A 16,538-nucleotide genomic window follows, 5' to 3' on the forward strand; every position below is an offset into this window, starting at 1 on the left:
GGAGTCAAAATCCGAACAGCTACAACACAGATAGTTTCATCCCCTTGGTCTAATCTCTCTAGATGAGATATGATGAAAGCTCAGTACAGGGGAGCTAAGCAGCAGAAAATTAAACTATGTCCTCCACTATTACCTTCAAAAAGTACTCTTTAAAGCTATACCAACTGAACTAATAGTACCTATTTCTGGCTGTGTTTACTGTTACGAACTGAGATTTACTCCCAAAAATGTCTCAAAGAAATTTTTAAAGCAAAATGCAGGAAACCACAGCTTTGCGTTTACTTATTTTAGGTGCATGCTAAGAAGTATCAGCAGTAATACTTCAAGCCAATTTATTTAAATAACTTACTTCTGTTAAAATGTTCTTGTAACATACTGGGAAAGAATTGCACAGTATTTCCCAAAACACCTGAGAGGAAACCAAAGCTATGATCCGATTAAAAAAAGGTTTTGTAAACCTTGTAAACCTTTCAAAGAGATGATATTGACAGATGTAATTTACGGACAACAGCACCTTTAAAATCAGGATATTCTAACTTTTCCATAAAACTTGACCCAGTACTGTTAAAGACCAAGGAGCTCAGAGATATATGTCCAAGTTCTCCACCACGTCATTTGAAACAGTGCTCATATGTACTGTCAGTTAATATACTAACAATATTAGGGGCAGGGAAAGTCAAAGTGCCAGGATTTCTGAGACCTTGCCTATACATGAAGGGTAGACAAGTTTCAGTCAAGGTTGCCCAGTCACATAGAAGTCAACTCAATTTCCCACAAAACATACAGTGTTCTGTTTTTAACATACCATCAGTTCCAGAAAGTCTACACTTGATGGACTATTTTCCAGAAACTATTTTCCAGAAAAAGCTGAGTGAGTCGGAAGCACATTTCCACAAAGCTTTCCAAAGCACGCTTTTTGTCTGCAAATATTAACCCATGCTCAAAAGTTTTTCCCTGGATTGTCTTAAAGGAAAATAAACTAGTAGACATTCACTACACCTTCTACTCGGATTGATTCCCAAAATGCTCTGCGACGGCTTTTAATCATCACAGATGGGGAAGGGAATGGATGGACATGACACAACCAAATCAAACTACCAAAACAACACTATTAAAAATCAGGATTTTTTTTTTGATGGCTTAAAATAAAGGAACAGGCAAATCTGGGTTTCAATCCATTTTCCTTAAAAACTTCTCAACATCTGACCAAGTCACAGCCAGCAATTTATTCTTTTTCTTAATCGATGAGTTGAGTTCAGTTTTCTTACCTAAATCACTTATGTCTTAATGCTTGTACCACCAATCCAAAAGTCTACAACACTTTCCAAGTCTCAGAAGTTATTCAGAGAAGGCAATTCTTGAGCTGCAGGACTACAGATAGTGTTAAGCAGTCTTTATTAAAGCACAGAAGAAATATAACTTTCCTGAAATACATTTAAAGAAAGAACATACAGATGTGATCATGTGTTCCAGCATAATATCAAGATTCCAGTATGATAATTAAATAAATTCCAGAAGTCTCCAGAAAGCCTCACCCCAAAAATATTATGTGAGTTTAACGCCATGTTGTTAATTAATTTGTAATGAAAGAACAAGCCACAGAGCAGCAAACAAGTATTTAGGCTCAATTAAGACAGATTTCTTTTAGTAAACGTGGGATAACAGAAAAACAGGCTGTGGTATCTTTCTGTGCACCAGCCTTTCAGCAAAGGCTTGCAAGAGAATGACAGGGTGTGGAGAACATGCAGAGTTTTGGGCAGTTCTGTGTACAATGTCCTTGAAATTATTTGTTTGGCTTTGGGTTTTTGTCTATCTCCTCGCTTTCTAAGGAGCTATGAACACAAGTGGAATTGTACATTTCAAAGTGAACTGAAGATACCAATAAAAACAATAGCACAGTGTGGCCTTAAGTCTTCTACTCAAATACAAACATGGAGAAATCTTACAGCATAGGCAAAAGGTGTAGTTGCAATAAACATGTATTAGGAATGACATAATTACTGCCCAACCAAAACCTTTCAAGGTTTAAAAATTTATAACCTTAGAAGTGTTTGGAATGGGGAAAGATCAGAGAGAAAAGCCTGCTGTATCACTGAGGCTGTTCCAAATCTTGAAACTGACAATATAAAGCAGCTACAGTGTCATATTTTTATATTTATACACCTATGAAAATATTATCTGCTAGATACAAAAACTGCCTTTACTGGAAATTTTTTCCGCTGACCTTGTGGGTCAAACATAAGAAATTAAAATTTGGTCATTAAAATTGTCACTGCTGCTTCTCACCATCTCAAGACAATGTCAGAATGTGAACTTAAATTTATAAAGACAGAAACTGCTCCTAAAAGTTGCTGGCTCCCTGAATTAAAATTTGAATTTAGAGCCATTTCCTGAACTGTTCAATTTCATTCACTGACAAAACACTCACATGTTCAGGTATAACTGAAATCTTAACTACACTTCTGAGATTACAAGGATAACCTGATCTAACTTCCTTAAACACTTCTGGCCCTTAATCTATCACCCCAGTAATACCACACAGAGCTGCTTTGGTAGGATCAAGGATTAACAGTATATAGCTTTGGGCAGGCAAAGAAAACGCAAAAGAGAACCAATGAAGTATGCCTCCTTTTGCTGAAATTGATAAGACAAAAAATCCAAGGAGTTCCATTCTTGATCAAAAATTATCTGTCTGCTTCGCTTACAGAATGCAAGCTCACACTTTTTCAATACTTCATGTTTTAAACATGTTTAAATGAGATCTCACTATCTTTCCACTGATGCCATAACTCAGGGTCTGGTGTCTGAAATTTCTATATAAATAGCACAACATGAAGACTTCCTCTGCATATAAACTACTTCCAGCAGTCAGACAGACTTTGTTTCTTCCCAAAGACAACTACAAAGCATCGTCTACAAACATAACCACACAGCTACCATAATACAGTTGCTCTAAATGCTGCTACTCATTTGTATAAGCCCCTGATATTGTGGTAGTAAATAAAGGCACTATCTTTGCCTTTACCTCACAGAGAAAGACTGCACGGCAATCTAAGGAAGATCGCATGGACAAACACAACAACTTGATGGCTACTTATTCCTTTCATGTACAGATAACATTTTAAGGAATAGTAAGTAAAATGAGACGGGCAGAAATGCCAACAGAATTAATATCTCATACATGTTCTAAACAATTGAGAACTTCAGAGGATAAAATACATACAGAAATCAAAATAACAGTGGCAAGGTCAGTACATAATACAGTGATGGTTAAACACTTTTGAGAACTCAAACCACTTTCAATCTAGTTGTAAAGCCAAAGACTAGACAACTTAGAAAATTACACTCTGGCAACAGGAAACATTAATATCTGCATTCTACAAAGAGATTTTCAGAATAACTTCAGGAAAAAACAGGTAACAGAAATATATTGAAAAAAATTCATAGAAGTAGAGAATTATCTTGTTCAGTAAGAATAAAATTAAAGTTGCAGTTTTTCCACAGTAAAGTTTAGGTCTTGATGAGGCATTTTTAGCAATAACTAAATAAAAGAATAAACCACACACAAATCTGTTCCACCCATGTATGTTTTTGAACCTGTAGATGCTTGGCAAGCATTAAGTAACGTTGTGAAACATATCCACCCAGCCCAAAACTTGGAAGCAGACACTCTAGTGGAAAAACGGTAAAAAGAAGCCAACCACGACAAAACTTCTTGGCAGAGACTTCGATTTCCACAACAGAAATCACAGTTTGTCTCCAGTTACTCAGTTCCTTTTACAACAGAATATGCCAATCAAACTAGTTCTGAGTTAACGCGAACAGGAATTTACTTCACCATTTATTCCACCTATTCTCTTTGGAAGGTTGAAGATGCTGTATCAAGTGTTATTATCAAACCAGTACTTGAAAACTCAGTTACTTCCGTTGGCAGAGAAGATATTAAATGCTAGTGCTTGTTTTAAGTAAAATGGCAGAGTGACCTACTGTAATAGCTCTTCTTCAGCTTTAGCACCAGTGAACAAAATTTACAGTAAACAACTCTATTTAAAGGTTCCTTCATGTTTCTACAAAGCAAGTATTTTGTGATCATTGCGTGTTTTGGACTGCTGTTTATATCTACAGTAGCTACCATGAGTAGAAGATGACCGAGGAGTCTAGACAGAGAATCTAATACATTTACACCTCTGGAGCAAAGACTGATTTCCTCCTGGGCCTGTCCTCAGATACGACAGCCAGCACATGATATTTAGGAAAGGATTTTACCATATTAAGATAACTCTTTGGCCCTTCAACATCTAACCTGCACAATCTGGTATCTTTAAGTAAGCAATATATTTAAAGAATAAAGCCAGTTAAAGTCAAGTTGGATTAGCAAAACCATTCGCTGGCATCTCCTGGTGCATACTCTACACATATTTCACACTAAGGATTGCACAGTGACTTATGAAATACTACGAAGATCTGGTTGTTACAGTCTTTCCCAATTCTCTAAACCAACATGACGATCTGACAGAATCTGAACCAAAACTGATCTCAAAAGTAAACATGATTCTTTGTTTACACAATTCTGTATTTAAAAAAGTCCATTTTAGATAAATTCAATTGGATATAACTAAGTGAAATAAAGCACTCAAACCAATGCCAAGCATATCATCACAGAGCTCTAACAATGCCACCTTCCTACCAAAAATAAGGGAGAATGAAACACTGACACATAAAAATGTTGAAAGTGGATGTTATCAACAGCAAAATCAAAAATAAATACAGCTTCCCAGAAACTTAAACCTCTGGTCATTCATTGTTTCAATATAGTGATGAAAAAACTACCATCAACTCTAGATAGAGAAAGGTCAGGAACAACCAGTATGGCACTAGATTTATGAAAGGCTTTACACCTCAGGCAAACCATTAGCATCATATGAAAACTACAATCAAAGCATTTCAAGAAAGGTAAGACTGAAGACTTCCACAAAACGTTCCAAGACCCTTTTTAGTTCCTTAGGGACATTTTTTTAAAACAGCTATATCTTCTGAAGAATTTGAGAAAGGAGAGTTTAACCCAGTGAAGAATCCTGCCCAGTTACAAAAGAACATACACATTCGCTATGTTTAATGTGATGTTAAGTAACATCATGACTTTGTGTCCCATTAATATTCTCTCTGTCATCTTGCACTGACTGTTCTGCATAATGGTTATTGCAGATGGAAGCAATACCAGCCAGAATAAACTGACATCCTAACTTCTATTACAAAAAGTGACTCTGTAAGACAGCTATGAACACAGCAGAGACACTCAGGACAAACAAATCAAAGCTCTGCATGCCAGAAATAAACAACCATGCCCAGCTCAGACATCAACAAAAAAACAACAAAACCATTTTCTCACAGAAGGAATGTGTGTTGGATAAATATTTTCATACAGTATTTCAAAGTCACTCTCTTCCCTGTCCCAGGGGAAACAGGGGCCAAAGAGAGAAGCTACCTGATCATACATAAACTGCTAAGCAGTCAAAGGAAGAAAAAGCAATCATTAACATGAAGAATTCTCAACCTGAACAGGTTCTTATTGTTTCGTGACACTCAGAAAGAAACGTTCAATTTTTCTCAGCTCTACTACTCCAGGTAAGCTACAAATAGAGGGTCTGGCAAATCTGTAAAATACAATTTGCCAAGACCATGGATGTTTTGGCCACGAAGTTCAGTGCAAAGCTACTGCTGGGTCTAGAAGTGTATTCGCAATCTGACGATATCAGCTGAAGTCCCCTTCTCATATGCTTCATGGCACAAAAATGCAATAAAATCCTAGAGAAAAACTAAAACCATTTATGAACAGCATAATGTGTTTTCATCACACTTTGAGAAAGGTGTGGCTTCAGCATGAGATCTAACACCAGAGAAATGACTGTATCTCACTTCATTAGGTGAAAACATCTGTGCAGCAGTACATTATAACACATAGCAATTTCCATCTGAAAATCTTGCTTAGATGGTCTTGCATAATGTGTGATCCAAAGTTTTCCTAATAATGTTAAGCGACTATTTTTTCACCACACAAAAATGTCTAGAGCTGTCAGTCTGTAACTAAGCTACTAAATGTTCTATTTTTAATTCCTTACAATTGTCACAGTTGTTGACAAATATTTCATCACTAATATCAACTTAATTACACTTCCATTTCTCAGCTCTTGAGGACTTTAACTGCTCTGAAAAATGTGAATGTAGTCAGTGCATATAAAATGATGTTTCCCTGGAATTATGTGCATATAGTATTTGATTTCTGTATAAGGAGTTTTAACAAACACACATTTTAAAACACTCTACTTACACAGGGATGTTTTCATAGGCATCTTCAAAATTTTCCTGCAGAAGAAAAAAAAGAAGTTTCAATCTAATGTGCATGTGTTTTGTAAAACAGCAGAAATTTACCACTACCAGATAGCACTTACTTCTGCAACATACAGTAATTACCAGAATATTCACAGCCTACTGACTATTTGTCAAGTTTTCAGTGCAAATCCTTATACAGAGAGATTTCCTATGGGCCTATTACATCAGACTACAGCTAAATTAAACCAAAGATCTTTTCCTTTTCAGACTCTAAACTTCTGCCATGTAAATCACAGAAGGCAATACAGGCTTATGCCTCAGGAGTTTGTGCAGCACATCTGACGTATTCAGGATGCACTAGCTGAACAGTGTATCTACACATGAAACAAAAAGTGTTCTGTGCATATACCTGATATGCAGCTTGGCCAGAGTGTATACAAGAGATGCATGGGATACATGAGAGATAGTGTGCACATCCAGCCAGCTCACACATTAAAATTTTGTGAACAGCTTAGTCCAGAAATCTAAAAGTTGTTTCTTTCCAACTAGAGTCAAAGCTCTTTCAATCTAGGTTCAAATTTGAAATTGAAATAGACGAACAAATGCACAAATGTAAAAATGAACAGAACAGCTCAGCTCAAAGATCACTTATTTCTGTATCCAGTTTCCAAAATTGGGCTGTAGAAGTGTGTAGCAAAGACAAATGGGCAAACGGCCCTCCCTCACATATCCCTCTCCACCTCACACTTTTCAACCTTTGGCAACTCTGAGAATTTCAGGACCAAATACAGTTTGGCCATCTGGTGATTTTCAGTAGATCTCTGTTCCAAATACCAGTCCAATTGCCTCGATCCCATGTAGACTTTTATTCATGAGTTACAACATTAGTAAGCAATTTCATGAGCCTGACATCCATTTTGTGCAAAATAAGAATTTCTACTTGAACTTTGCTCCAACCACCTTTGTTTAATCATCCCTAGCTTTATATATATTCAAAACCAGTAAAGAATCAATTCATACTTGCTCTTTCTTTGCCACTTACAATTTTGAAAGCCTTTGTTACATCATCCAACTCATCTCTCTTCCAAGCCAAAGACTGCTACCTTACTCAGTCACTATTCAAACAGAAACTATTTCCTACTTGTAACTGTGCTTTCTGCTCTTTCTGTAAGAAAAACTGGAAGCATGATGGAAGAGATTTTTAACATATCCCAGCAAGATATCTAGAGGAGAATGACTCCCACTTCCATACAACCCTTTTCAGTTAGCTGTAGAGAAGTCATAAGATCTCTCCAGAGTCTTCTTTTCTCTAGGCTAAACACCCCCAGCTCCCTCAGCACCTCCTCGCAGGACTTTTGTGCTCCAGACCCTCCACCAGTTCCATTGTTCTTCTTTGGACATGCTACAGCACCTCACTGTCTGTCTTGGAATGAGGGGCCTAAACCAGAACACAGAATTTCAAGAGTGGCCTCACCAGTGCCAAGTATAAGCTTGGAACTTAAAAGAACTCGGAAAAAGACAAATAAATGATCCTCCTGATCTGAGGAGAACTGGAGTTTCAAAAAGCTGAATAGAAACCAACAGGAACATCCTGAACAGAAACTCTGTTACCCACATCTCAGCCCAGACACTGACAGAAGTCACTAGTTTTCTAATAAACTCCTTCTCTAAAGACTAGCTGCCTCCTTAAGCCACTTCTGGAGACAAGAGAAGAAATTCAGCAGAACAAACAAGCAAAACACACTTACAGCTTTTTGAGCACAATTCTATTTCTCCTAAGACAGCAAACTTGAAAAGCAAAAGTCAAGGACTTTTAACTGTCAGGTACTTACTAAAGAACAGTAATGATTGGAAGTTTGCATGCAAAAGTATCTGTAATATGAACCTTTTGCAGGCTCTTTCAGACCTTTATACAAGAGCAGCACCTACATACAGGAAGAAACAGAGAGAGAATGTGCATTCTCTCTAGGTAAATGCCTCCTTTGCCTGGTGGCTTCTGAATTTTGATCCCTGTCATTCACACTGGTCAAATGGCTGTCCAAACATTTAAAAGGATGAAGTACAATCTTAGTGGTTTTCTCCAAACACCAAGCATAGGGAATAGTCACAGCCGTTCAAGAGGATCCTCAAGGGAGCTAAAAACAACATCACTGAAGGTGGCTTCCACGCTAAAAAACCCCAAAACAAAACAAGAAAAAAAATCTCAAACCATAGGTTTTTCCTTAAGTTTCCCACATCTTCCTACTCCCACTGCATGCAAAATGGGCATTAGAAAATATTCAAATGGATATCTTGGTCCCATTTCCACAAACTCACACAAGTTTGCAGTTGACTCTACAGACTGTCAGAGATTCCTGATGTATAGACAAAATCTGGAGGCACTAGAAGAGAAGCCCAGCTGTTTTCTACCCCATTCCATGCCCACAACAAAAGAGTGACATCATCCTAAGGTGTAAAGAAAAGGACTGCAACAGAGCTACCTAGAAAAGCTCCTCCCTGATCCAAGTTCTAGGACTGATCACATTCCTACCAAGATATAAGAGGTTTAAATAGTACTCAGAACATATTAACTTTTTTCCCAGTAGTCTGGCAAAATCTACTTGTAAATTAAGCCTGTTTAACAAAAAAAAATTGAGTGAAGTTTAACATAAAATACACAGCATCCTAAAGACCTAAAGCCATATTTAATATACAAATGTGTACAGGTATGCATATAATATACGTCGATATAAAATCAAGTGATTGACAAAGTTTGCAAGTGATTGACAAAGTTTGTCTATTCTTCAGAACACAGACAAAGCCCAAAAATATGGACAGATACATTCTTGTGCATTCAGTTAAAGCCTAGAAAGTTTCTATTTTCAAGAGCTCATTCCAACACTGCAAGTTCCAGCTGACGCAACTGAAATGCCACAAGTTTCCAGAGGTGCTCATTCATTTGTGAATGTAAAGCAGACTACTTAATGCAAGGGAAGTGTTTTTACTAAGCAGCAATGAAGGGCATTGTTAGGCACTAGCCATGACAAGTTCCTTCAAGACTAAATGTGACCTCTACACTTTAGCACAGTTAGCACAGAACACCCCTTCCATTATTCACATGGTGGAAGAGACTGAGCTGGATGCAGTCCTTCATTCATTTCCTCTGCCTGATCCAGGTCGGTCCTGCAGCAGGTCCCAAAGGTCCTGCTCCAGTATGTCCTTGCTATAATAGTGTCCTGTCCACGGGACATGCACACAGCAGAAATCTTCAGGAAATACGAACTGTAGTTAAATCCACAAGAAGGACAACAAAGCCTTTTTTCAGACATTCTACTCAGAAAAACAAATATATGCACATGTAAGACAGTACCAAGAGAAAGAGTTTAAACACTATGACTCTCAATACAATGCTAGTTCATGCTGCAATCCACAGATTTTTAGTGCAGTTTTTCCAGAGGACACGTCAGTACAAGAATTTAAAACACATAACTATACATAAAGCTGCCACTAGATGGCATGACAGAAACTGACTCAGACCTTTCCAGATTTCAGAAAATTCTTAGCCCAAGATTTAACAAAATAAAGCTGTCTCAAAATTATGTTTCTTGAAGCGCACAGTTTTTTTGGGTTTTTTTGGTTGATAAGTGCATTGTTTCTTGAAATCTTTATGATGTATCCTTTTCAAGATGCAAGCACACTTAAAAACAATTAAGTTTACATAAGTTAGAGATACTAATCTTTTGTGAAGTGAAGAAAGTCAGTCATACAGAGACATAAATGGTCACAGGGTAATAATGCTGAAAAACTGAAGAGTTCCTGTCCTCCAGCAATGAGAGCAGAAACCATACACAGCAAACACTTTACCTCTCAAGCCTCACAAAAGCAGCTGTAAGGGAGACTCTTCAACTCCTGCTGCTACAACTTCAACCAATACAGGACATCTATCAGTATCTACAGTTTTTTCTAATGGACTGGTAAAATTTCGTGCCTTGCTTATTAGAGAGATCCTAATATCAAATGTGAACTCTACTCTCTTCCACATTCATCATAAATCAACTCTAAGGAAATGTCAGACTACATCCTGTAAGTCCTAAATTTTTCTTTTAAATTCTCTAACTGTTTTGTCAAGCTAAATACTGCTCTTTTGTTTAAACACTGCGCTCTTCCAAGTGAAGCAGGCCAACTTGATCAATCCAAATCATTCCTTTAAAATCCAGATTGATGACAAGATATGACTGCCAAGTAGGGTATGAAGCATCTAGGTTCCCCCCACTGAAAACAACATAACTTCAGAAAACAAAATCCAATAGTATCTAGATACACCAGCCACAATTTGGAGTCCATACTGATTGGGCAAAGAAAAAAGCCCCACTGAAAGCATTAGCTCAAAAACATAAACATAACATGAGTAAGGGTCCTTATTAATTCAACAGACAAATGAGAAAATAATAATGAAAAAATTCTCCCCAGAATTTAATACTACTGCTATACCACATTACTTGTCATAGCTTTTTTGTCAGTATAAAATAAACAGTTCTAAGATTACTTGAAAAACCATAGACTTAACAGTAACACCCTCGTTGGGAAGCCCATATATTAAGACATTGCAAAGGATGGGAATCTATGAAAACAGTTACATATTTAGCAAGCACATGCACTTCAAGATGCTTTTGAAAAGCAAAACTTCTATTCAAATATGAGTACATCTAATTACTTTTTTACTCTTTTGCCTTTTGTAATTCAGTCCCATCTCAAAAAAATTCATCCTTCTCAAAAAACAAATCAATGCTAGGTGAAAATTATGTACAACAAATCCAGTCCTTGGCCTCAGGCATGCTGCCCTGCCTACTCACTGCCTGCAGCTGTCCATAGGAAGCTCAGCTACCAGTTTGGAGGCTGGTGATTAGATTCTACATAAAGAGAAAAAAGGCTTCACTGAGAGATCCAAAATTTCTCAACTGAAAAGAAGGGATAACACTGAGCACCCAGGCTTGTGCAACTCTAAAATAAGTAAGTAATCAATGTCTCTCTTGTGTAATTATTGGCTTGTTGCACACCAGTTAACAAATCTGATTTTTGTCGACAATAATCTGAAACATCAAATATCAGAAACCACTACTTCACAAAAAAGAATGATGGCGATGAACAACAGAGCAACTCACTGGTCTTAAATTATGAAAGTTTAGCTTGTGATACTGCTCTGTCCAAAACAAATACATTCAGCTAAGAAAATTGGGTTTGATTCACCTGCAGTTAGGAGAAGTAGGGTAACACACCTACACACATCTACAAACTGCAGACAGTACCTGAACAAACTAAAAAAAAGAAAAGTAGTTCTGAGAACTTGACTCATGAAACATAATCTGTTATGGACACCTTTCCTGCATACTAACAATCAGATGACAGTGTCACAAGGACAGAATTCAACTGTTGCTTCAATGGGCAGTTGCATGAGAAAACACTACATAGGACTGCATATTTTTCCATATGTCAAGAAAGAAAAAACCCAGCATTACAGCAGGACCCAAAAGCTAATTTGTCACATATTCAGCTAATTCAAAAAGTATTGATGTAAAGAATAAGTATTTTGATGAGCCAAATAAAAGTTGATTTCATCTCAAAAATACAAGATGCTTTTCACTTCCTAATATTTCTGTTGAACTGACAATACTCCACATTATAAAGCACTTAAAAAATCCTAACTTTTTAGCTGTTGCTTCATTAGACCTCATAGTAATTTCTTACAGAAAAGAGCAGTCTACTCTACAAACCAGCAGAAAAGTAGCATGGAAGTTAAACTACATCTTTATGTTTACCATCAAAAAAACCTCCCAGACACAGGAGAGAAACATCATTTCAATGTTGTCTTGGCAGAGAAACAAATTGGGGGAGTAGAGGAAGGAAAAGATATCTCCAACTCTTCATCTCTGTCACACATGCTTTATTTGACACTTTGACACCAGATCCTGGTATTAACAATTAATAGCCTAGGAACAGAAACACATGAATAACACTCAGTTCAAAGGGTAAGGAGATGATGAAGCTGTTACAAAACAGGAAAATTATTTCCCCTTGTGAGAGACAGAAATAGCCTTGAGGCAGCAAGAATGGAATGGAAATGCACAAGTTCTGTTCTATAATCAATTCTCACATCAGAAGTAAAAAGTGAAATTCATTTCTCTAGAAGAAAAAATGCCCATCTTTTTGTGCTTATTATTTCAGACTTACTGGTTTGAACTATAAACATAACTCATCTGCTTTTTAAAAATTCTCAAGATTATTTGCCTAAAATACCAGTGTTTTACCAGAGAGCTGAGTGGACAGACAGTGGTGGCTGTTTTGGAGGAGCTGTGTTTTCCACTGCAGATGAAGAACTTCAGCAGTCAGAAGCCAAAGATCAAGCTTGGTAGTTCAGACTTACTTATTCATTCTCATCTAAATGGAACATTCCACATTCAAGACATGGTGGGAGGTCATGCTTTAACAAAAAAAAACCCCAAAACAACAAAGTAAAACCAAACCACTAAAACAAAACAAGACACCAAATACCACAACCCCAGAAACACACCCACACACCAAGAAGAAACCAGGAATTGGTAAGGTAAAGCTCACTTTTGCTAGAAGTTAGGTTAACTAAAGAGCTGATGAACATTTAGAAATTAAAACAAATTTCAGTGTCATTTAGCTCAAAAATTAGATGTCAGTAACCACAAGAACAAAGGTTTCTCCATTACAGTCTGGAAAGCAGTGGCCTTTTCATGCTGCTAGTCCCCCAAACATTTCCAGAAGATACAAGAAAACTGAGTCTTAAAAAAAAATCTACCCTCCATTTTTTACAGAGAACAGAAATTTGCAATGAAAACAACTGCTATAATTAAGAGCAGCTAATTGACATGTTATAGAAAGTGGACAATTCCTACTCTGCCTTCAGATGCAGGCAAGCCAGACAATCCTTAGACAGCCATACTGTATAAACCAGGGCAGGACCAAGAACAAACCTCAAACAAAGGAACTGCAGTCAGATGTCGTCGGTCAGGCTGGTTGCGTACCACAGGCAGCCTCAAAATGAAGGTTTTTCTGAATATACTTGTAAAGATGGGGCACAAGGCAGTCACACTTTAATAAACTGACATCAGTCTCACTTACTCTGCACAACTGGATGAGCTTCTACTGTTTTAAACGACACCTCTCCCTCATGACTGAAAAGTGGAAATCAGCAGATTCAGTTACACACTCACCAGGGAAACAAAGCATCATGACTACTTTACTTTAATTGACATACAAATGGCTGCTGTCAACAATTATCCATGTTCAGATTCATATCCAGCATGCTGCACACAAAAGCAGAATAACAGTTTCAGTTAAAGTTGGCTAAACACCAACACAGCTTTCCTTACTGTTTACAGTGGCACCTTCTTGCCATTTGACCTGCAGTTGCTTCTGCACAGAAAGCACTTCTAAGAGGCAGAAGAATAGGGTAGTAGCATAGAACTTCACTGCTGCAGTAAAGCTTTGATCTTCCTAGCTGATCATCTTTCCCGTCTGTCTCACACAAACCTGTTCGGTCATCCCCAAGACCAAGGGAGTGTCATGTAGTTTCTATTTGTTTGAAAGTGGTACTAGAAAAAAACAAACCAAAATGCAACAGAACAAACAAATGACATACTCAACCAAGAGTACAACATTCAGTACCTTTGTACCAAAGTGCACTCCTCATTGAAAATCTCTACAAATATTGCATATATCTCTATTCTGGTCAGCTTCATTAGACAAAATTGATTGCCTAGCAATCCTAAACTGAAAGGCAAGTACAGACACCTTGTGTGGATACATCTTCCTATTGTAAGAAGAGAGATTTGAGAAGAACGTGAAGGCAACTAAAGAGCCTGAGAAGATAGAATACATAAGCATTCACCTCAAAACAGATCACTAAGTTTGTGTTTCCTAGCCATAGGAAAGATTATTCAATCAAACCCTTCTTGTAGCAGGCAAGCCTCTAAGTATTGCAAGAGCTTTGTGCCAATCTCATTAGTTTTTGTAAAAACTTGTACCATCATTCACTCAATTCACTGAAATTGAAAAAAACCACACTGAAATCAAAAAGCATTTTAGGTTGCTATTTATTATGTTCATAAACTTAGCAAGATCTCTGCTACATCCTTCTAGTCCTAAGAATTCCAACACCATAACCAGCAAGTACTACGTACATCTGTATTTTCCACGACACGGGACATAAACATGGATGAGATATCACAGCTGAAAGACCAATCTGATAAAGACTTTCCTACTTTTAGCCACATGGCTTAACAATAAAACTTTAGTAAACTTCTGCCAGCTTCCAAATAAGACTATTCAGTTATTATTTTTCATTCAGTAAAAGACGTAGACACAATAGAATTTCAGAGACAGGAACAGAGGGTACTGTCAGACACTAACTGAAGGTAAAGCAGCAGAAACAGAGCAAGTGCTTACTCTCTTAACTTGCTTGTAAGCAGTCAAGGCATGAGCAACTTGAAAGTCACTAGCCACACTGCAACTCAAACCAAAAACCTTGGTCTTTCCCATTCTGGCAAGGTTAGTATTTCCCAGCCAGTGACTTACCATCTATTCGAGTTCAGAACTGGCTATCTTCTATCAAGTTTAACTTTCCATGAGTGGGTAACACAGAAACTTCAGCTCAGTTTAGTCAATGGATCACTAGACAGTCTGCTGATAACAAAATGTTATCACTTCAAGAGATAGGATATCAGTAGATAAGAAGCCAAGGTACTTTTTGCCCTCACTTGAGTCGACACAACCTACCAAATAAAGTAGAAGTTACATAAACAGGAAAGAAAAATGCAGTTGAAATACCCATTTAATAAACACCAGAAAACACAGCTCTTCTTGGAGCTGGAGTATCTTGCTTCCTGTCTCATAAGGGTAGGTCTATTTAGCAGTCCCATCTAACCTTCCCACCTTCATTTCCATATTTCAGTGTTTGGGATGTGACTGATGAGGCAAAACCTGACAGCTTTTAGTTACACATATCTAACATATACCAGGATGGATCAAACACAAAGATATAGTGAAAGTCAAGCTACAGTTACAAATTAAGAGACAGTTTTGAATCAACATAAGAAATAGACACAGTGGAGTCTTACCTCCCAGTAAAGTAAAATATAGATAGCCAAGAGGACGAGTGCATTGTGTTGCCCTGGACTTTACTAAGCAATTTCATATAAAGATGCTTGATACTTACTGCTTCCAGTAAGTATCTAAAGCTACCCGGAAAAACCCTAACTATGGTTCACCATGCACTTAATATAGACCTATCCACACAAAAGCCAATTACAGCTTCTTTAGAGGGATATTTTGACAGTGTTCCAGAACGCTTATCAACTACAATGTAATCAACAACCCTAAGTAAGTCTCATTAAAGATATACTACCATGCAACTGGTGATATTAATACTTTCCAGAGATGATGCCGAACTGGGGAACAGAATAGGTTTACCTCATATTAAAAACGATTTCCCTATAATTAATAATGGCCAGCTTTGCCTATAACTAATAAAAAAAGATTAAAGGGGCATTAAAATGAGCATCTTGGGTTTTAACCTTCCCCTGTCTTCCTCAGGTTAAATATCCTCTTGACTATACAACTGGTTACTCATTTGTAAATAATGTGTCAGCAGTTGCTGCATATTTAGCACCACAAGGTTCCATGTTACAGTGAAAAGCAATTTAAATGGTTTTTCTTAACTGGTTCATTTTCTTTAAAAGAACATCTTGCTTCAGTTACAGTAATTCCAACAACCTTATTTTTGATAAAATTATTCTTACTTCAGAACATCAAAGCCTCTATTTTCTGATCCATTAGCAGTACTAACTGCAGTAAGAGAAGAGACCTTTAGAAGTCAACATTATCTAGACTTAAAAGTGGCTGTAATACAGGATTAAAGCAATGACTTTTGTCCAGAGCACAGCTTGTTGTCTCTGTGCAAGACCAGCTTCCATCTCTTCTGGAAAACACTTTATTTATTTCCATTAACAGAAAAGTATTGTCTCAAGGTTGTGGTAACTTAACTTCATTACTAGTATAAAATTACCTAATTATTAACTGATTTATATATGTGTTCTAGAGAGTTTGTTCTTTCCACCAGAAAAAAAAAGCCAGACAAACACCTAACACAGAAATACAGCGACACATTCAGACCAAGTGTCACATTAAATTACACTAAGCAGAAT

General features: G+C 37.1%; 1 protein-coding gene across 2 annotated transcripts in view; it reads right to left on the reverse strand.

The window, feature by feature from the left end:
• The window catches only part of TTC39B (tetratricopeptide repeat domain 39B), a 76,396-nt gene that overhangs the window by 45,588 nt on the left and 14,270 nt on the right, over positions 1-16,538 (reverse strand). For both annotated transcript variants that reach the window (XM_069001169.1, XM_069001170.1), the window contains exon 2: positions 6,329-6,363. In XM_069001169.1, coding sequence (XP_068857270.1) covers positions 6,329-6,363 — 35 coding nt within the window. The remainder of the gene's footprint in view (positions 1-6,328; positions 6,364-16,538) is intronic.

This window comes from Aphelocoma coerulescens (assembly GCF_041296385.1).
Source record: "Aphelocoma coerulescens isolate FSJ_1873_10779 chromosome Z unlocalized genomic scaffold, UR_Acoe_1.0 ChrZ, whole genome shotgun sequence".
Taxonomy (NCBI): Eukaryota; Metazoa; Chordata; class Aves; order Passeriformes; family Corvidae; genus Aphelocoma; species Aphelocoma coerulescens.